The sequence below is a fragment of the Trachinotus anak genome, unplaced genomic scaffold, assembly GCF_046630095.1.
Source record: "Trachinotus anak isolate AG129_WGS33_773 ecotype Australia unplaced genomic scaffold, CSIRO_AGI_Tana_v1 ptg000010l, whole genome shotgun sequence".
NCBI classification, from domain to species: Eukaryota; Metazoa; Chordata; class Actinopteri; order Carangiformes; family Carangidae; genus Trachinotus; species Trachinotus anak.
The window spans coordinates 11,875,326-11,898,821 of NW_027273861.1; the positions used below are offsets into that span (position 1 = coordinate 11,875,326).

At 42.7% G+C, this 23,496-nt stretch overlaps 1 protein-coding gene across 1 annotated transcript; it reads right to left on the reverse strand.

Annotated features, from left to right (window-relative positions):
- Positions 1–9,760: 9,760 nt before the first annotated feature.
- tmem59l (transmembrane protein 59-like) lies at positions 9,761–22,781 on the reverse strand. Its single transcript, XM_071487578.1, has 9 exons — positions 22,187–22,781; positions 21,079–21,375; positions 19,726–19,831; positions 18,784–18,878; positions 18,407–18,559; positions 13,499–13,604; positions 13,262–13,376; positions 12,535–12,652; positions 9,761–11,635 (listed from the first exon to the last, which is right to left on the reverse strand). The coding sequence occupies exons 1-9, from the start codon at positions 22,637–22,639 to the stop codon at positions 11,477–11,479; spliced, it is 1,602 nt and encodes a 533-aa protein (XP_071343679.1). The 5' UTR covers positions 22,640–22,781; the 3' UTR covers positions 9,761–11,476.
- Between the last annotated feature and the right edge of the window lie 715 nt (positions 22,782–23,496).

The window sequence follows — 23,496 nt, forward strand, 5'->3', positions numbered from 1 at the left end:
CCACACATGAAAGAAGTCATTGAAAATCCAAATCTGCTGTAAAAAACAAACAAACAAAAACACTGATTTCAACAGATTTCAATCATACACAGGTACACCATTTTTGATAAGCTGGTCGTCACCACTTTAACCTCAGCATCCCGTTTTTAGATGAAGCGTGAAAATGGCTGTTTCTCTTACAGTCATGATTCTGGTCTCATCTACAAGGTTAAATATTGGAGTTTGCTTACAGAGGCACAAAAATGTTCAGATTTATTTTAGCATTTCTGCTTTTGCACACAAAACACGCAAAAAAAGAAATAGCACAAAATAAGCAGCTGTCGTTGCGGTGTTGCTGGGATCTGAAAATGATTTGCACAGATAGAATTGAAATGCTTTGTGCCTCCAAACAATATATAGTTCATCAACATTGAGTAAGGATTTAACTGGATCTCATTGTACACCTAGCCCGTAATAAAGCAGCTGTTTGTAATGTACATTTTCCAGTTGTAAAGACAAAACATCTTTGATATAAATGTGATAGCTCTGGCTGGTCTGACCTGTCCTCCTCAGTATAGATTCTCACTGAATTTGAAAATCAATCGTCACGGTCAAATAAAGATAATAATCAGCGAATGTAGTTTATGTTAGCCATGTTTGGTGCCAACTTGAAATCAGCCTTGTTTTGGTCAGTGGCAAAAAAATGAACACATTTCACAGGACAACAAAGTGCACCAGGATGAGCAGCGTTACTCTATGTGCAGTACAGGAAAATCCATGTATTCAGGAAAGGAAGGTAATGCAGTCAACAAGAATATCAGATGACTTATGAGAATGCCACGATGATGACCGAACTGCAAAGACACAAATCGCTTGACAGTCAAACCAGTGTGCATCTCACTCTTTTCTTGGGATTGACAACTACAAGCCTTTGCAGGTGAAAAAGGCTGAAACCCTCTCAACTTAAATGTGACAGAAACTGTAGTTTTGCAGGGGGAGACTGGAATGTCTCCCAGAGAGGTGTGGTCTGTCTGTCTGTATGTCTCTTGGTCTTTTGGGCTTCCATTTTATGGCGTGTTGGTGAGGCCGACACAGATATGGTTTCACTCCCCTTGGCAGAGCCAGGCCCCGCTGCTGACAGCAGGTTTTATTTGATGTGGACGTCCCGTGTTGGGTTTCAGCGCTGGCTTCAACATATGATCTCCATTATGACCAAAGGAGGAACGCATGCTGGTGGATGACTGGTGACTCTGGGCAGACAGGAGAGAGGGGGATGGAAGAAGAGATGGAGGGAAGCCAACAGATGGAGAGTGGTGTGGAGGGACGGACAAATGTAGAGGCAGAGAGACAAATGATCAGGTGTACGAGAAAAAAAGAGAAGATGAAGAAAGAATTGAAGAAATAACTGAAATAAGTTATGAGATGTCATCTGAAGTGATACCTAAATAAAGTGAATGCGTTTGGTGTTACCAGTTCATAGCTTGACTACTTTGTTTACCTGTAGACAATTAAACCTGTGCCACACAACAAACACAACTTTATTACGTGCGAATCATCCCTTACAATAAAGATAAACAAGTCCTGCAGACAAAAATACAGAGGACCTCCCTATGTTTCAAAATGCTACAATGCATTGTCCATGGTTTGTGTTAATTTCAGGTTCTTACATTAACCAGATTGTACATAACACTAAGCAAATGTATATTTTCTTTTGGATGCTATAAATATGCAGGTTTTCAATCTAATAAAGTCATTTATTGAAAATGTAAACGTTAGCATTGATTAGCATTGTTTGCTTATGAAACCAGTTTAGCTTAAATGAAAAATTTCCGTTATTAGTACTCCATTACAAACTTCCATTACTGCAAAATTCAGTGGCACTTTTACAAAACTAAATCTTTAGCATATAACAGACTTATTCTTAACTGAAATCTCAACACATTACAAGTGTCACAGTAAACTTTATGAGTCACTGTCAGCATTGGTCCCACAGCCTTGAAAATGGGGAGAATGTAAGACATTTCCCTGCATATTTCAATTAAACCACTACTAACTCGAGATTCAAACTGTTAATGTGATACAGCAGATACTGTTCATGAAGTGTAATTATATGTTGGCATAATACTAACTAAGTACCTCTAAGTGCAGCCCTTTAAAAGCTGGAATATGTTCAACTTATAGAGTGAAAGTGTTAGATGGCATTTGTTTTAAGTGTGAAGAATTAATGACACAGAAAGTATAGCACCTGCTGTGAAAGGTCAAAAAGATAAATGAGTTAACCATACCAAGCAGAGGTTTTATTCAGCAATTGTTTTAATTCAGTGTAAATACGTCAGAGAGCAAAAAATAAAAAAATAAAAAATAAAATATACAAAGATCGCATATCACTGTAATGCATTCTTCCCATTCATCAAACAATTGTCAAACTCCAACTAAGTGGAGTGATAACTGATACAAATGGAGCTTGTGTTGACAGTAATATAAGCAAAATAGTATTATCATCAGCAACAATTAGGAAACGTTGACTCTGCATGACCTTCAGGGGCCTAAAATTTCATTCAAAAACCAAAACAACCAATTCAGATCGGCTAGTTCCTTTAGCTTAGCAGTTACCTATGGCTTCTCTCTCTCCCTGTCACTCTGTTCGGTGTGTCTTATGTTGAGTTACTCCTCTGCCCCCTTGAGTAATGATGATAAAAGTAATGAAAGTAGTTTATTTACCATTATGGAAACAAGGCTCAGTGAATTGAAAGTGCTACTCCATTTCCCTGCAGCTCTTGTGCAGCTGGGAAACCAGGGCATCAAGGTGACTGCCCCTAATAAGAGGCATAGTCCATGGTTAGCACCCATAGACAATCAAGCTATATACCTGGTTAATACCTTGTTTGAAAAAAGTCTCTAAATCTAATGACAAATGCACTTAGTTGGTAACACTTGTGCCAATTCATTTTGAAAGATGAACAGCCAATGGGGAAACCTTTCAAATTCAATGGTGACCAAAGGTGGAAATATGATCATTCAATTATGATCACTCAGTCAGTCAGTCAGTCAGTCAGGCTACATCTGCAGTACTACTTTTTCATTTTTCAATGGCATTTTAACATGAAAATGGTCCCCGTCCATACAATCACACTGAAAATGCATATCACATGACCACTCACATATGGGCATCCGCGTGCCAGTGTAAACAGGAAGCAGATTCTCTACTTTCCCGTGTAGGTGCAGGAAATACTATGAATGAGGAGCAGAAAAGGCAATTGTGGAATTGAACTGCACAACAGCTGCTAGTTAAAACAACAAGGTCAGAAACCCTTGTAATTCATTTTCCATGTTGCATTCACCACTTGTAGTCAAGACTGGGTCTCCGTTTTCGCCCATCCAGACTACAAAGCAAACTCGGAGTTTGCAAACTAAAACAGGGCTAGCAGCGTTTCCAAAAGTCTCCATTTTAGATGCTCAAAAACGCCGCAGCAGTGTGGACAGCAGGCACAGCCGAGGACACGCGTTTTAAAACTAAAATGTATTAGTGTGGATGTTGCCTCAGTCATTCAGTCAGGGGTCACTCCTGGACTTTCACGATTATAGGGCTGGTGCCGCTATTGCAGTCCAGACAAAAATAATAATTTCACATCATAATGTGTTCATTTACATCACATCACTTTGAAAATAAGCCGTTCATATTAATGCAACCACATCGGACTGCATTGCAAATGTAATTCTTAAATAATGTAAGTTGCTTATGGTATACAGCCTCCCATCTTCCCTTGTGTTGATAATAACTTGGGCTAACTCTAGCACCAATGTGTTTAATAATTTGATGGCGGAGGAGGCAGGGGGGGGGGGGGAAATCATATTTATTGGATTTAACTGTTTTGGGGGCTCTCTCTCCGTCAAATTGAGCCTGCACATCATTCTATAATTCCCTCTTATCGGCCAGAGGCTTTAGTTATTTACTTTAAAATGGACTAATTTCTTATTCCAGCGGAGGGGGGACCGGCCGCTGACTTGAACAGCTGCTTCATGACCCAAAAAACTGTCAGTCTTTCCCTGGAATAAATTGTGGAATGTTCCATTTCGCAGTGTGGGGGTGGCGCAGCCCGGGCGACACCACGCATCTACTTGAAAAATGCGTCGTCTTTCTGTTTTTTCGAACCGAAAACATTGACGAGGCGACTTTTGAACACAGGCGCTTCTGCAGCGGTGAGATCCGGTGAGGTTTCGACCCGGACAGGACGCGTCGCTCGCCGCCATCCACCCCTGCCCCCGAGAGGAGAGCTTCGTGTAGGCTCATAGTAGAATCAATTCACAGAGAGGGCAGCTTGAAACCGGCCGCTCATGCCTGGGCGCTTAGTTTGGAGAGAGTGGCGTGTTGGGCAGCTCGCAGTTTAATAGTCCGGGTAGCATCCGTGCTGTATGTACATGTCTGCCTCCCCGTGTGTACGTGCACGGCTCACACGGCTGTAACAGACCGAGAGGCAGAGAGGGAGGGAGAGAGAAAATGTGCCCGGAATTTTGATTTGACGTGTGGTTAAAGCTGTGATTGAATCTTTGTTTGAGGCGCAGCGGAGGTTTATGACAGATGTCGTGGTGAAATAAAAGTTACTGCTCCAACCAAGTCCGGTGGATGTCTCGATGCCCCCCCCCCACCACCACCCCGTCTCTCTATGTGTGCGAAACAAAGCGACCTGACAGAGGGATGGAGATGGAGATGGAGAGTGTAGCTGGAGCATTTCCCTTCCCTAAAAACACCAAAACTTTTCACTCAGTCAAACCAGATCTGACACAGAATCACATCCACTGTGACACTTGTCACACACAGTTGGCGTTGACTCAGATGGCTGCAGAGTTGACAGGTTTCATGCTTGGCTGCCATTGTTATTTGTCCATGTGCACAAAGAAACAGGAGTTTCAAAAACACAGCAACACCATGAGCATTCAGGATTTTCATTTTTTTGTCTGATTAGGGAAATAGATAACCATCCAAAACACCTAAACAGCTGGTTTATTTATCCAATATTTCACAGTAAGATAAATGAAAATATATCCTTAACTCTGTTTTCTAAAGGCCAATTTCCACATTTCCACCAAGACCCATTTCTCCAGCTTCTCTTAGAGCCTGTATTTGACTTCTCACTTTCTATACAGAGCAAGAATACATTACATTTTCATAATTTTCTCGGAGTGTAATATTTGAGATACATTATTCACAAATATACACTGCAATAGACTGTCCCATCAATCCCCCTGATGAACTCTCCCTCTCCTTCCCTTAACTGTGTCTGACTGTCGCTCCTCTCTCATTATTCTGTTCATTTCCACAGTTACACACACATGCTGCCCTGTGTGTGTTCGCCTGTTGATGTGTGTGTTTGTGTGTGTGTGTGTGTGTGTGTGTGTGTGTGTGTCAGTGGTGGTGGCTTGTTTAATGCACTGCAGGTTGGCTCCTGCAGCAGGTCTGGCCAGATAAGAGCAGCACACAGCTGGGAGGGAGGGAGCGAGAGAGAGAGAGAGAGAGAGAGAGAGAGAGAGAGAGGAACATTGCCTCTTCACTCACATAAACCATTAAATTGTAATAATGGGGCCACCGACGCTCAAACCTGGATCCATAGCGCCCCCTGTGGGTGATTAGCAGGGCGACAGCCAAAGTGACAGGATCCTTGTAACTGGATGCTCTGTGTTTGTGCACCCCACTGCACAAACAGTTATTTGTAGTAAATTAACCAAAAGATGCAACAACCTTTTTCCTTTGCAACAAAGTATACGGTGATGAGGGTTATCGAGGCAGAAAGGAAGGATGAAAGAGAAAAAGAGGTGAAGAGCCGCAGCCAAAGCTACAGCCACCACTGTGGACATATAGAGTTACACTAAAGGAAAAACTTGAATAAATCAGCGGACAAACAAAACAAATGCAAGTGCCTCCACACATGTGCACTGCAATTAAGATCCCATCATGCTCTGCGGCAGGTATAAAAATGCTGAGGAGGCTCAGTCAGTTCTGATTTTACATCAAAAGTGCTAGAGGAAAAGATGTAAGTGATGTTGAAAGAGCGTCCATTGTTGGGGCACAGATGGCAGGAGCATCAGTCACACAGGCTGCTCCACTGGCTTTTGTTTCAATGAGAGCAGCGACTAAAGGGACATCTGTATTTAGATCTATGTGAAAGACACCAGTAGATACGGTCGGCCATCATGGTCGACATATTTCATGCATTAGTGCGATATGTAGGGAAAGACGGAGCAGCTCTTCCTCATGTGACTGAGAGTGTCAGTGCAGGATGTGATCAGACTGAGTCAGCAAGAACAGTCCGTCGACAATTACATAGAGAGGGACATTACAGCAGGGTTGCAGCGCATAAACTCCTCATTACAAAGATGAATGCAAATTTGAGAGCTCAGTGGTGAAAACACCATCAGCACTGGTGGCACAGTGTGGAAAAAAGCGACATGGTCAGATGATTCATCCTTCACCATATTCTCCACAAGTGGGCGAGTGCATGCGTGGCATACACCAACAGAACAGTGCAGGCCCAAGCACTTGACCCCTACAGAGAGGAGACTGGTGGCTCTGTCAAAACAAATCAAAACAAAGTTGTTCTGAGTGATCACCTTTATTCTGTGATGGAACATTTCTATCTTGATAAGAGTGGTCTCTTCCAGGATGACTGCAGTTGTATGGTCATGTGTGTTTGTGTGTATTTATTATTTATTGTGACTGGGAACTGTTGATTGAATTGCACCATTGGGGATACATAAAGTTTTCTGAATCTGAATCTAAATCTGAATTGCCCCCATCCATAGTGCACGAGGGGTCCATGAATGGTTTGATGAGTATGAAACTGATGTAAATCACCTTCACAGTCACCAGATCTCAACCTGATTGAACACCTATTGGAAACTTTACACCAATGTGTTAGACAACGCTCTCCACCACCATCATCAAAACATCAAATGAGGGAATATGATTTGGAAGAATGATGTTCATCCCCCCAGCAGAGTCCAGAAACTTGCAGAATCAATGTCAGGGCGCATAGAAGATGTCCTGGCGGCATTTGGCCCAACACCTTTTAACATCAACACCTTTTATGTTGCTTTTACCTCTAGTTTGTCACCTGTCTGTGTGCTCAGTGTTGCTTCTGGGAATGCAGGGTTTTTAACCACCACTCTACAATTACTCACACATTTTACATGACAGGTTATTATTGCCTGATACAAAGATTTTTGACTCTCCATATTTAAAAAGAAAAAAGATAAGTTATGTTATCACCGTGCAAATAGCTTTAAGATCATAGTAAAATTCACGAATGAGGTGTGTTTTTTTTCTGGGGAAATCTGGACTCATGACCTCAACAGGAAAGGAAAAAGTAAGCATCAGGAAAAAGTAAGCATCACTTGCAGTGTCAAAATGATTCCTCCTGGGATTTGTTTGCAGGAAAGCTGGATTCAGACTCAGAATTACTGAACGGTCATCCACACACTGTGATCAAAGTAGGGACATCAGGTCATAAATGTCAGCTTGTGTGACGTGTGTGTTGTCTGAGCCTGAGGCTCCAAGGACCATAAAATCTCAGTTTATCTTTCCCTGCGTCAACAGAGAACGGCTGATTGTTGGAGACAGAGAAAGAGTGAGACAACAAGTCCCATTTGCATTAAATGAGTCAACGTGTCAGTGTGAAAAGTACAATCTGTTCCTACCCCTTTTTATTTTTATTTTTTCCGCCTCCACCACATCTGCACACAAATACGGAATCTATTTTTATCCAGATCACAGTCACACACACACACACACACACACACACACACACACACACACACACACACACAAAACCCGTTTCCTTTCTCCCTCTCTCTCTCTTCAGTTTGTTATCAATGGGACCCCAGCTGCTGCCAGACTCATTCACCGCACACAGAGCAGAGGCCGGCCTGGTCAAGTTATTGAAGTGGCACTACAGTGGGCAATTTTTCTCTCTTTGCCTAAAGTGTCTGAATGTATGGCAGATAAGTCGGCGCTCTGATGCAGCCCGCACCTCCTGTGAACAGGAAGTCAAAGACACAAATTTGCTCAGTCTACCCACACAACAGCTTGATGAATTGACCTGATGTGAGAAAACAAAGTTCAGTCTGTAATGTGTATTATCTTCCATCACCCGTGCAGTGCACACTGCAGTGTTAATGGAGAGTGTCAGTGCTGCCTTCACAGACCTATGTATGGTGGCCAGCAGCTGCACCCTTTTCCGTGCATCATCACAGGGTAATGTAATGTAACCTCCTCTTGTAGAGAAGCTTCTTCCCTTTGATGACATGTCACAGCTGACAAGAGGGAGGCATGTTTTGATATTTCCTTCTGTCTGTCTGTCTTTCACATAGCCAACCAGCATGTTATGCTAATTGGACACATGCACTGGAAGCTCTGTTGTGTTGCCCCTATTTTGCGGCATTTGATCATGAATTTATTGTCTGTGGTCTGTGTCTGTTTTCTTTTCTTTTCTTTTCTTTTTTCTTTTTTCTTTCTTTCATTCTCCAACAGTGTATAGCATTATAATCTTTTCTGCCATGGCATTGGATTGGGGTGCATGCAAATCTCCTCCTCTGTACACCCTGGGTACACATTGAGGACGTTTTGGCCACACAAACAACTGCAAATAGTTTAAATTCAGAAACCACATTCCTGTTTTCACTGACAAGGAACAAATGAGATAAATACATAATATAATAAAGCAGGTGAGTGCCCCATTTGCTCTACTAGCAGCAACGTTTGCCTTCACTCGGTGTTACAGCTTTCATCTGTAATGTCTTTTTTTTTGTGTCCCCACTTTTAAAAAAAAATCTCTTTAGAAATACACTTTAAGCTTAATTCATTTTGTGAAGTAAATGTCACTCATTTTTTTCCTCTTGACAATTTTGTCCACCTCAGCTTTTTATGTCGCTAATCTGTAATGGTACACAGCTGTCTCAACATGACTGTCTGTATTTTCAGCTGCACAGACTTCGTCTTTGGCAAAGAAAACTTTCTCTCCGTCACAGTAAGGAATGAAAAATGGATGAATGATTATGGGAGTCATCGCTTAGGCTCAGGTGAACTCAAAACAAGACTCAGCAGACGCAGTAGCACCTACAATAAATTCCTTATCGAACAGCTTAAACTCTGCTGCCTCCCAGTGGATTTAAATACTTATTACATGTCAGGGATGACATGTTGGCGGCTTTATCAAGAAAGAAATTCCTTGGTGGTATTTTAACAACAGATATTTTGAATAAACCAGTGCTAGATGTAGTTTTTTAGCTAAATGTTGTTTTGCAAATAGACTGAATGACCTACATTATATGACCAATCAGAAAACTGACAAGTTCCATAAAGAACAGTTTGGTCTTGAACTCATCTGGCCTGCACGGTGCTCTGAACTCAACCCCATCAAACACCACTGGGATGAACTAGAAAGCGACTGGGAGTCAGACCTTATAACATCAGTGCTTGACTCACAAATGTTCTTGTGGCTGAGCTGAACGAAATCCCTGCAGCCAGATTCCAGATTCCAGCTGCATATTAAAGCCTGCAGTTTTGTAATATGTTCAACAATCACACGTGCAAGAAAACTTCGGGTGTCCACCTATTTGTGGCCATGTAACACATTTATTATTAATCTTCAGGACTGGTTCAGGCTCCACCCTGCAACTAGACTGGATACTGTTTTTCTGTTTTTTTCTTCTTTATTTTCATTCTCATAAAAAAATGTTATGTGTATAATGTCAGCTGGCATGCTTCTAAAAAAAAAAAAAACCCAACTTATGTCTCTTATTTATGTACAATGAAAACACTTTATTCATCATGTCGTATACCATTTCATTGAAAATAAACAGACCAGTAAAAAGGAAACAATACAGGTTGAAATTCATATCATATTCCATGTGATATACCTTCAGTTTGAACCAGCACAGATATTGATTGAATGGCTTTTTCACTGAGAGTCCTTCCTGTAAATCATGAGGATATTGTCATTCATCATTACACATTCTATTCAATGATTACAGTAAATATGAACACAAAAAGTCACAAGTCTATAGTAGAGTCGTGCCATACTCGCATGGCGGGCGGTTAAGATAAAACTATCGAAGCGTCACTTGCATGCACGGTTTATTGTCTACATAGCCTGGATTAAAAGAGAGCGTTACAGGACATCAAAAGCACTGAGAGGAAAACAGAAAATCGTCTCTAAGACTGTGCGACTCTGTTCAATAACAAAGGTCTATGTTAAAAGCTTTGCATTACACATTGTTACAGAGGTTATCCTTCAGTATGTGCTCATAGGACATACAAAATATAGCTATTAGAAAGCACATGGCACATTTAACAGCTAATAACTCTTTAAGTGATATAAGGGCAATAATAATAATAATAATAATAATTATAATACAGTAATAGGTGTGAAATTCCTCCTCTATGTGTCTCTTTCCAGTCTGTGTTACAGTATATTTTACATACAGAGCAATTACATTTGTATGATGAATTAACTGTACATGGCACTTCAATAGCTCAATTTATCAGATGACTCGTGTTGATGATTCTGAATAAATAAAGACGAAAATAAATAACGGTGCCGAGTTTGCTCATTCTCAGACAGAGCGTCCAGTTAGAATCCAGTTCCACTTCTGAATGTGTTACTCAAAATGAACGTGTGCTGTTTGTAGCTGCACATATACTCATGCACATCCGAACACACACATACACACACACACACACAAAGAGGAATTAGGTGGCAAAAGATGCTGTTTTAGTGTTTTCGAGCAAGCATGTCTTTGTTTGTCTGAACTCGGTGAGAATGGGTTGCTCACCAAAGACCTGTTTTCCACTGTGTGAGGTGGAAAAGACGATTTTCAACTGTTAGACTACTTTCAAAGACAACGTTACTAAACAGCTCACAATGCTGATTATGTAAACTGACCATCAACTGAAGCAACAGTATCTGTTTTCTGCGGCGCTCACGGGAGTGCTCACCTGTAATTCATCTTCCTTTCCTCTCTCTCACACTTCTTTAAAATCCCTTTTCTTTGCTCTTAGTCAGCCATTTATTCATCCAAACGTCCTGTGAGAACGAGGAAAATTAAATCTAAAATGAATCTGAGCGTTTGTCTTCTCTTGTCCACACCAGACATGAAAAATGATATGAAAGCTCTCAGCCATAATCCATCCTCTCTGCTTATCTCCAGCGTAGCTCTGAGAGAAGAGTGCTGTCTTATCAGTAAGCAATGAGCAGGCTGATCACTAAGGATAATTTGAGGATGGACGTACTTGGACTGTACAAGGAAATGAAACGACAGGCGTAGCTAACTGAAAGACCTGTCTGATCAACACAAGCTAGATGTTTCAGTAAGATAACTTCAAAAGACGGGAGGGTGCCATGCTCTTAAAAATTTGTTTTTAAAAATTCTGCTGACAGGCCACAGACTTTTAGACATGGTCACCCTGTGGGAAACAAGACAGCAGCTCTCTCGTTGGTCCTTTCTAAACGCATGTTTTGTTGAGGTCAACTTTCACTGGCAGCGGCCCCGCCTCCTGGCTCTCCTCTGATTGTTTCACAGCGACAGCGATCACAGGACTCAGGTGGTACGGGTTGACTTTGTGGGCATTGTCCAGAAACTCTTTGTCTCCGTTGATACTCAGCTGGAAGGACACAAAGACAGAACAGTGAGAAAAGTGAGAAATCCTGTAGTACTTCACCCCACCTTGTCTTAACTTCGGAGCACAATTACATTTGCCCGCATGAAACAATCAAACACCAAACCGGGAATGAAAAATTCATACAGTTTTAGGCCTTTGATGGTTGCATAAACTGACAGTCCTTGCATGCAGTCTTTGATGACCATAGAGGGGGCTGATGGGAACAGACTGTCTGGAATGGTTTCAGTCAGGTAAAAAAGTTGAAAGAAGTTTAATCTGAGAAACTGTGTAGAAAATTGCAATATACTGTGACCAACTCAACCGGAGTGACGTGCACATAAATGTTTGGTTTTTTTAGCTACAGCCTGATTAAACAAGGTAACCACAATAGATTTGAAGTGCACAACCACGGTTTGACAATGCATGTCCCTCAAATTACAGATGAAAAACACCTTCGGGTGACTTTGAAGAAAAACAGTTGTGGATGAGAGATGCTGGTAAGAGTCAGACATTTATCATTACTCAGCTTCTCTGTTATCACTGCCAAACTTTTTTCTCTGTGCATTTGTTTGTTTACTGTTTGGGGAATAGAGCAGAACATAAATAAAAGGATTGTATAGATTTGGAGAAGCCTGTAAGTGGGCACCTCCACCAAATTAAGACATGAAAATATCACAAAACGATGGAGCACACGGACACAGACTAAATTGCCGGTAACACTACTGGGCCTCTTCTCACTGCAGCACACACTGAGTCAATAAACAGGATTAGGCAGATCCCTTGAATTTGCAATTGAACCTTGAGCTCATTAAGTCATCGTTTTCATTTGTATTCATTAGTGCCGGAGCTAATCTGTGTGTATGTGTGTGTGTGTGTGTGTGTGTGTGTGTGTGTGTGTGTACCTGTGTCTTGATGTGCTGCTCTGGTGCAGTGACGAGGCTGGCACAGCTGAGCCACAGCATCACCATGATGGACAGGAAGAGACAGGCCGCTAAAATCCACCGTGGAAGACCTGAGCGTCTGGAGAACAGAGGAGAGCAATGAGGGGGAAAAAAAGAGCAAGTTAGGGAATGAGAACGAGGAGGGGGGAGAATTACAGAGGAACTGACTCATTACTGCATCGAGCAGCCTCAGTGTAAATAAATGCATTACAGACATACTTTTATACACTTTCACAGTGATTCTATGAGGCAATAACAGTAACATTTAGTACATTTCAACAATCAAACTGGTGTTTTGCAAATACCCACCACTTTAAATTACATTCAGACCATATACGATATTAAAATCAGCCTGTAGACGTGAAACTTCACTGACTTCCATCTTTATGAATACCATGTCTGACTTGGTTGTTGTCAGTAACATCACCGCAAGGTAAAGCAGATGAAATGTGGATTGGTTTGAAATGTGCCCTGCCAAATCACACAGTGATATTGTAACTCTGACAGTATTAGTAGCAGACACGATGTTTGCTGTGATGGATAAGTTATCTCAAGCACCTCTCAAGCCTCTACACATTCATTTTAATACTGACATTAAACTGTCAGGAGGGGAGGAAATCAGACTATAAAACTTGCGGTTTGCTTTAACTCTTCAATTCTCGGCAGGGTAACTGTAGCTCCAGCTCACCTTGACATGCAGCCAAGGAAGTCGTGCTCAGCTGTGGGGTCGTCTGCGTGCTGGACAGGGTGCTTCCCTTTGCCTCCTGCTTTGGACGATCCCTTCTCTCCATGTCCCCTGACACCTGCAACACAACATGTTGAGAAAGAGCATGTTTCAGTTGGGGATATTTCAGCAACAAACATGTGCTGCTCATACATGCCCTGATAAATGTTTGTATGTACAGTGCGCGTGTTATGCTCTCACCATGAGGTCTCTGGGTGTGAGAGTGGACCTGAGGCCAGGGTTTGTCTGCCACGTTAGATCGAGGAGCCTGCAGCTCAGGCAGAGAATACTCCATCTCTGGCTGGCTCTGAGGAGAGAAAAAAACAACAGCATGGCAGCAATTACACAACGGTAATTCACCAGCAGAACTGACAGGAAAGAGTCTGTTTAACACTGCAAGGTCGCAGCACAGAGGAGCTCCTACTTGGCTGGGAGGCTAAAAGGAAAACGCAGCACCACAGGAGATGAATCAAACATGAGAAATGTGGGGAGAGGCAGCCTGAAGATGAAACATTACAGGAAAAGTTTGACATTTTGGAAAAATGGGTTTATTTGTTTTCTTGCTGAGATCTAGATGAGAAGATGGAAGGATGTTGAGATGGTGTCTGTGCATTAATAACGGCGATTAGCCCAGCTTAGAACAAAGACTAAAAAAAATTCACCAGAATGGTATTATGAACACTAGCACAATGATAATTGTGTTTTCATCTAATTTAGAGAATTTACTATTGTGTGAACTAATGATTTCTATGCTTTTTTCCAGCCTGTTCATTGTGTATGGGTGTCTTTCACAGCATCTTTCCCACCCACCTAAATCAGTTTAGTAAAACACTTTCTACTGGGACGGCACCTCTGAAAAAAAATATTTTCAAAGCTACTGCTACAAAGATAAAGAGCATGGTGTGCGCTGTGTTTCTGGTTCCCCTGGAGAACTCATTAAAAGGGGATTTTGGTTCCTCACTGCTGACCCTCCCTCCACCGCAACAGCGGCTGTAGTCAGTTGTAACAATACTATTGCTGGCCTCAGCAACAACACACACACACACACACACACACCTATTTAGAACAGTACAGTATATCCCACTGCAGTAGCGTCAACCTCCCAGAATTCATCGATTCTGACACTTAACCGGATCAATAAAACTTTTGCTGTGTCTCCCATTATAAAAATTCAGTTTCATTTATTGTTGTTACTTTATTCAGGAAATGATGAATATGTTTTCCACTGAATGATTTCAGTCACTTGTCCAAAGTAACAAAGTCAAGTCAAGTATCTTTATTGTCACTATTAAAAACAATGAGACGGCGACTAAACACTGACATTTGATTGTGAGATACAGCTGCTTAATTTTATATCTTGAAACACTTCCATTCTTCAAACCTTTGTTGTTGAAAAAGTATTTCACAACCGGGTTTATTACCTCTTGCGAGCCATGTTTTCTGACAAAGTGCATTGAAACCAGATGCAGCACCAACCTAGAGTTTGGGGAGAGGCAAGGGTAGATGTGAGGGGGATGATTCCCATTGGCTGCAGACTAAAGAGATCTAACCATCAGAACAAGCAGAGCCTGATCTGCATCTGTCATGCATTATGAGAAGGAGTGCAAAAGGTGCACAGAGAGAGAGAGAGAAAGAGAGAGAGAGAGAGAGAATTGATAAACATCTCAGCCATACAGAGACGGAGGTTTTAAGGCAGAGAAGTGGTGGTCAATTTCAGACAGAATCACTAATCTCTTATGTAGTTCATTTTGGGGCTGGAAACAGTCTTTTGCTGTTTTTGAGTTGGTCAAAAAATTAATGTAAACACATAATAGAAAATGACTGACTGACTCTTAACAACAACTACAAACACTGCCATACACACACACACACACACACACACACACACACACACACACACACTTACACACACACACACACACACACACACAAACACACACACAGGAGCACAGATTTGTGCTTCCATAGTGAGAGAGGAAAAGAGAAAAATGGTTACAAAGGGTATCTTACGTCTTTCTGCATTAAGTTTGATGCAAATCAATCATCAAATAAAAAAGTCTTAGGATAAAAACTAAAAAATGTACGCAAACACAGACATTTGTCCATGTGTGAAATAAACAAGACTTTCAACTGGACAAATGGAATTGGAATCAAGATGTTAAAAATGCCTAAAATCTGTAATTACAGCTCCCCCGTCTGGCCATTTAGGATACATTACATGAGGGCACATTTTATATACATATATATATATATATATACACACACACACACACACACACACACACATATATATATATATGATGAGGGTTTAGCGCTTCAGTTTTAAAAAATAATTGTGGTGATGGTTGATATTTTTCTTATTGTCAACAACTAGTAAGAATTTCTATTATTATTCTATTATTCCTCTGTGCTACAGAGCTCCATTGTTGTCCAAAAACCAGTAAAAACACATCAATGAGCTGCACTGTTGCACTAGGTAACATGTTCCTTCATTAAGATGAACACAAAGTTGATTTTGAGTCAGTCCCACACACACCACACATCCTGCTGCCATAAATAGGAATATTAATTAGAAACTAGTTCCCAACAGAAACACTATTTATTCCTATTTGAACAGTGTTTACTAAACTACAGTGCCCAGCTGCTTTAGCAGCTGTTTTCGCAAATTGCTGAGGGTTATATTAATAATAATATATTGAACTACTTTTAAATGGGACACACACAGACATGGCAGGGAAGCCAAAAAGTACTGAGACAGACTTTCACAATACTGGTTTTGGTCTTTTCATGAGGTGTGTTGATGATAAGGAAAACTTTTGTCCCAAACTCCGTTACACTGTTGATTTGTCAAAATCACAGGGAGGTGGTGAGACGGGTATGACTGAGGTAAAGAATCCTGTTTTACCAGTATTTCTTAAAAATCACAAGTTTTCTTTATTTTGCCCTTCGTTGGGGACAAACCCTAGTTCTGATCTAAAACTGACTTACGCCTTAGCTTCCTGATTGGTTTTTATGATGCTTGAGGCTTCACAAAACTAGTTATTCTCACTACTTGAGGTCACACAAATACACACATGAACGCACAGATGGATGTATATACAGCAGACAGTCTGCACATTATAGATATCCACATCATTTGTATTGCAGGCAACACTGGGTTGTTTTCCCCTTCTGCTGTCCCTCAACTTAGCTGGACTTTTCTGTTGTTTCAACACTCGGACCGTCAATCTGTCAAGCTGGTGGAGGTTTGCCAGCTGCCCACTAAACACAGGCCTGATAGTCTTCTCACAGCCCCGTGGAGCCTGACTTCCCCTCGCTGCCTCAGCCTGCATGTCACTGCCATAAAGAGCAAACATCCATCATCACGTCGGAAAGAAATGTTGGTAATTTCATGTTCTGTGGCTGCTGCATCTCTATATATGAGGTGGAGCCTCACAGCCCAGCCTGCACACAGCTGTCTTATACCTAATAGTGAATTTGAGCACATAAAAGAGCCCTCTGTTATACAGAAGCCCTTCGGTATGGGTTAGGAAGCATAAATACTCTAATTTTCCATTGAGCCCTTTAATTATGCAGCTAAAATTGCCGTCAAAGTCACATTATCCAAATGGGAAAACCATGACAGAGATGCAGGTTTCTGACCAGCTTTTGAAATGTGGAGGATATGGTTGGGTGGTGTGGTGGTTGGAGAGACCAAATCTTATTATAGCTTTAACGTATAGGTGGTTACTGCATTGACTCTCGAAATATGTTTGTAAGTTCGACCGGAAGCACTCTGCAAGTAGCGTCTTGCTCCTACAGCCCTTCCACCAAAATTCATCAAACCTTTTAACAATTTTTGAAATATAATGTGTATAAACAAGCAAACAGGACTTCCCATTGGTGGAGGTAATCATGCATGAGTCTGTCAAGTCCTTTCAGTTTTTTCATATGTTGGAAATAACCTCTAAATATTTATTTGTCACAGCCAGAACTTTATTCTTCAGCACAGTCCACTCGCTGTTAAATCTTGCAGTGTGGTTCTGTCCTGAGGCGAGTTCCAGCTATCAAATATGCATGGTGCTGAGGGCCGTGACATAATTTAAAAGCACATTTATAAACAATTAAAGTGCTAAAAAAAAAAAAAAAAAAGAAGTTGCAGTGCTCTAAATTCAACCACCTTTCTCCTCACCCTGCTGTGTGCCCTTGCTCGTTCAACCGTCACAGATGCACTGACACTGAAAGCTGTGAGATGTTTTGGCAGTGAACCAAGCTCCACAGCACCATATATCACAGGATATATTTCACACTCTTAACAGACAGCAGAGGCTAGCGCAACCAATAATCTATAAAGGTCTACTGGCTATTGCTCTCCTTGCTTTTAACCTCCAATTAAAGACATATGACATTACTTTGTAGATATTAATTTTATAATTTGGTGCCATCATGACTCAGGGAACCTTTAATACTGTATCAGGAAAGTGAATTTAGAAAATTCACTGAGCACTTGTCTGCATGTTTTGCAGACAAGCACTTATACTCTCAGCAGAATCTGACTCCGTTGTCAGTACAGATATTCATGAGGATGAGGTGAAATTCTGCAGTTCAGCAGCACAGTATAAGGATTGTAGGAAGGCACTTATATATATATACAGTATATAAAGTTTTTATACAGTATGCAGTACAAGTCATATCTTTGGATACACTCATTGGTATTAAATTTGTAGGATGAACTTTAGATACAACAAAAAGCAGGAAAGGGACACATTTTGAAATTCTCTAAATAGCTACAGCCACAGGAACCAGTGCTGCTCACCCCAAACTATAGATCTTTTGTCTATTAATTATTATAACAAACAAACTGCTGCTACAACAGCTAGAAGCACAAAACCACATTACATCCATCAAGTTTAAAAAAGCTTGAGGAGCTAGGTTCAAAAACAATAAGGTTATACAAATTGTCAGCAGAGTGCAGCAAAACATTTAGCAGAATATAACATTATTTATCTTCAAACATTACTCTTAGAAAATATAGATTAGTTTTACTATTACTTTTTTCCAAACAAAAAAATCACTGCTGAAAAAATGCAAACCCTGTCCGTCCAGGACACACACTTAGTTTGGGCTTACCTGGAAAACCACAACCTTGCCATCATCAGCCTGCAGGTAGAAAGTCCAGGTGGAGGAGATGAAGCTCTGAGCAGAACTGACAATTTCATTGCACCAACTGGACACGGCCTCCATGACAGAGGGAGGCTTCGGGCGGAGAGTCATGGCCTTCAGCTGCAGAAGAGAGAGCAGGACACAAGGGAAAGTATTGTCTGCATGTGTATGTCCTTCAGTAGCCCAGGTGTGCACACTTGTGTTCTTAGAGGTGACATTAGTATTCAGGTATACAAGTCCTGTAAGCCCTTTTAGCTGCATTTACTTTATGTGTGTGTGTGTGTGTGTGTGTGTGTGTGTGCGTGTGCGTGCGCTGCCACTGACTGCAGAGCTGCCTTCCTCACCTTCCTCCTCTTGATCTCAGGTTCAGAGGGTTGGCTGGCACAGCCGGTGCTGCAGGCCTCCTGCTCCAGCAGCTTAATATACGCCTCCTGGCAGGCTGGGGAGATGAAAGAAGACACATAATGGTACAAAAAAAAGAGAAGAGAAGAAGAGGGAATTGAGAGTGCAGATGGAGGAGGGAAAAGAGAAAGAGGAAGCACTAAAGGGTGAGGGGGAGCATGGAGCACCACAGTCGGTCGTGAGGTAGAGAAGAAGAAATAAGCAGGTACAGGATCTTTATCTGGGAGGACAGGTAAAGATGCAAGTGTGATGTATCGTCTATCCCCTACAGAGACGCTTCACGTTGCCTTTATTGAAACAGGGGGCAACGGGGCATCTGCTGTCTGGGCAGCAAATCACAGCACTGATTTCAGCAGTTCAAACAGGGAGAACAGCCTCAAAGACCCAGAAAATATCCACAGGGTCTGCCAGTTTTCAGCAAACAGAGAAATGTTAAACAGAGCTGTTGTGTCCAACATTTTGATGTTGGGCAGATGGAAATCCCCGTGAATATATTGCACCTCTCTTTTGTTTTTGCTTTGAAAACCTGATATCTAAATATCTTTTGGATTTCACCTCAAACGATCTGTGGCGCAACACATTCTGCACGATTTCTATCTAAACATGTCTTGTTGAAAGGGTGACTCCGAGAATTTAGGATATTAAGACACCTTCCACGTAACAATCACAGGAATAACAAGATGTCACGTTGCACTGAATAGATCAAGGTTCAAATTCACGGCACGGACTTCATGAAGATTCATGTAGGGGTTTGGTTCTGTCACTCATTTTGACACAGTTTATTTGGGATTGAGGCCTCAGCAGCTTCAACACGTGCCTCGGGCCAAGACCACCAAACTCATCCACACAAACAGTCCAGCTCACAGACTGACAGACTGACTCACCTCCCTGACACTCCTCCCTGCTGGTATTGAAGCCGGCGTTGCCATTGACAAACTGGCAGATGGAGTAGAGGCGACAGCCACGGTGACAGGCGTTCATTATGGAGTCCTACCAGCCAGACGGAGAGAAGAGGGAGGTTGAGGCACAAAATCAGAGACGCCTCCTGCACTCGTGGATAAACTCAAGATAACCTTGTGCATAAATATGACAAAAGATGGGGTTATGGCATCTCTTAATAACATGGTGCAGCTGGTGTATTACAGCCTGTCATAAACAGTTGATAAGAAGCTTTCAGTCACTGTTGAGGGAAACCAGTGATAGTCAGACAGTTGTATACACCAGGAGGATGAGGTGGTGAAGGGGGGAGATGCGTGTCACTGTTCTTCCTCTTGTGCCTTCAATCTCACCGCAAAGTCGGGAAACAGCGCCCCCCGGTGACCCCTCGGAGAACAGGAGAGACAAAGACATTCCCTGACCGCGACCGAGAGCGGTTGATCACAGCCCTGCGCCTGTCATCACCCTCACTGCGTTTCCCTGTTTGTCCACAGACAGCAGAGAGCCGTGCTTGTGCCAAACCACGATACGGCGCCTTATAGTTTGAAGGCCATAGCTTCTCCCACGTCTCTCCAGTCGCCGCTCAGCACAGTAACTGCACAAAGCAGGTGACTGTGATCCGCTCTGCTCCTGCTGCCCTGCGGGATGTGTGAACCACACCTGAAGGCAGCAGAGGGGGAGGGGGGGGGGTGAAGTAGACTAGGAGGAAAAACATCCGACACTGAAAATCTGTAGTCAAAGCTTTAAGAAACAGAAAGTCACAGAAATTCAAAGCCATCATCCGCCGTCCTGCTCCGGCCTTGTCCGAGCAGGACGACGCTGTGCAAACTGCAATAAAGGGTCGTTGTTTCACGATAGTCACCGATAGTCTGCATCACCACCGTCTGGCCCGGTGGATCTTAATTGCGGGTGAAGCATGGAAAATGATTGGCGCAGTCTATGTGCAAGTACATACCGAGATGAGCTTGAATGCAGTTCACTTCTTGGACGAGTCTTTAAGGTGCAGAGGAAAATGAGCTGCAACCGTTTTTCGGCCTAATGATGCGCTGTAGCATCCAGGAGGATGCAGAGAAATATCGGAGCCAGCATGGTGCCTGTCACTGATCTAAACACGCTTATTTTGTCTGAGCCCATTTGTCATTTTTATATCACATCAGGGGCCTTTCGATGCTGACTGCGCTGCGTTAGTCTGCGTTTGCAGGCGCAGAAATGTCGGACAGCAGGATGAAGCTGACAGCCCGCCGCTGATAATGCGCTCTCTGCAGAGGCAGCCTACGCTACAGCACACAGGGATAACTTACTTTAGCGGGGCTTTTGTTTTTGATGGTGAGCTGGCATTGTTTCTTGCAGTAATTGATGTCGCCCAGTTGGTTGTCAAAGAGATCCGAGGACGCCGCTGCGAGCCCAGCGAGAAGCACCGAGAGCAGGGCCGAGAAGCCGCACATCCTGCCGCCGAGCCGGAGCATCTCAAACCCTGGAGAGAGGAGGAGCGGAGAGTCCCTTTGTGGCGGTGCTGCTGCTGCGGATGCTGCTGCTGCTGCGGATGCTGCTGCTGCCTCCTCAGCCTGGTGGGTCCTGTCTGCGCCGCTGCTCCGCTCCTGTTCGTGGCGTCACACGCATCATCATCATCATCATCATCATCATCAGCACGCACACGCTGCCACCCCCCCAAACACACACACACACACACACACACACACACACACACAAACCTGCAGCGCAGCCTTCACTGCAGTGTATAATGTAGCAATGATGACATTCATAAAACTGTAGCGGACAGTGGAGAAGGGCCGAGCTGCGGCCGGCAGATGCTCTGGACAGAGCAGATGGGCCGTGTATCCACGATCAATGTCACAATTATCAGGTCAATGCAAAGAGACAACAACTAAATGCAGCCCCATATACCACCTCAGTGGAAAACTACCAACTATTTTATCACGGTGGCTCTTATTTGCGATGCACTGCATAACTGTGCTTGGAAGAAGTGCAAAACAGAATAATAAACGGTATTATTGTTACTTGTTATTGTTATTATATGACCGCCGATGTAAATATTGCAAGTGTATTTATGTATGTAATTAAAGGAACATATTGTAAGCATGTTCATACTACACCATGTCTATATTTCATATGAATAAAGTATAACATGTACTCAAAGTGGGAGGATATGCTGGTGTTCAGTAGTCTGTGTTAAAACAACCTACTCTGTCAGCTGTAAAAGAAAAAAGTATCATCAGTCATATCATATAACTTACATCATCTTCCTTCCGCAGCCTAGACACACTGTGTTGAATGTGTGTGAGCGTGTTGTGGGTGTGTGTCTGGGAGGGGACACATCGAGCAGCAGCACGATGACTTGTGAGAGTGTGGGAAACAGGAGGAGGAGAGGGAGGAGCGACCAGCGTGAACCTGAGGGTGAAGGCGGCAGAGGAGCCGCTCCGGAGTCGAGAGGAAAAGCAAACCCCGTGTTTCCTCCCCCCTCCCGCCCCCCTCCGGCCGCCTGCAGACACTTTGCTCTTCCGCTGAGTTCCTCCGGAGGGTCACATTTGATCTGAGGAGCAGCCGCTGGAGAGTGGAGCCGCGCAGTCCCTCCTCCTGAAGCCTCCTGCTCACGTCTGTGGAGGAGCCGAAGAGGACAGAGAGGGAGGAAAGCAGCAGCAGACAGACAGACAGAGAGAGAGAGAGAGAGAGAGCCATGCTTCCCTTCATGCTTCTGCTCCTGCTTGTTCCACAGGTGTTGTTCTCCTCGACACGTAAGTACAAACCTTTCACTGACGGACGGACGGACGGACGCAGCCTGCCGTAGTTTACCTCGTCCCTGTCGGTGCAGACCGCGGGAGGTGGGAGGTGCAGAGTCTTCATGAGGATCAGGGCAGAGTTTCCCGCTGTGAGCTCCTACACGGAGGCTCCAAAGCAACAAAGCGAGTTCCAGTGTTTTTAAAACAATTATTTCATTCAAACCAGCGCAAAGGATGACTCTTGTTCACAAGCTCCACCTCGCCAGGAGCTGTCGCCCCATCATTATAATTATAACACTTAACACTACACTAAATCATGAGTGACCATAAAAATGTACTTGTAAGAAGCCAAGTACACGCTCAGTTCAGGGCTCTATTAGGAGCAGACAATATGGATTATCCTCACAGTTTTTGTGATTTTTATTCATTGCCACACTGATATATATCATGATCTCAAAATCTACTGCGGAACTGTTTTTGAATATTCACCATGATAATATGGTAATATGATAATGCAAAAATATAAATTCTCTCCTCAAAATAGATGAACAGATCTAGAAATATGAATAGATGTGGTATGTTAAAACAAATGTATATTATTTCACCGTGTATATAATCATATTACTCAACCATAATGCTTTGGAAAACTTAATTGAATATTGTTAAAAAGTTTGGGAAACTTTTAATTGGATTAGACTGTAGCCAATGACTTGGCATCAACAAAAATGATGAAAAACGATTAACTTGTCGCCTAATTGTGGCATTTTCCACTAGAAATAAGTCCAGTAACAGTGACAGCACATTAAGCGTCCTCATTAGATAGGATTGTGCGCCTAATGACGAAGTAGACTGAGAACAGCGCCTGTTAGACGTGGTGATGAAGAAGCTGACGAGATAAATGGAGTTAAACAGTGTTCATCAGCGCTGTTGCATGAAGGAGAAGCAAGAAAGAAACCAATATTCATCAGCATGCAGAGATTT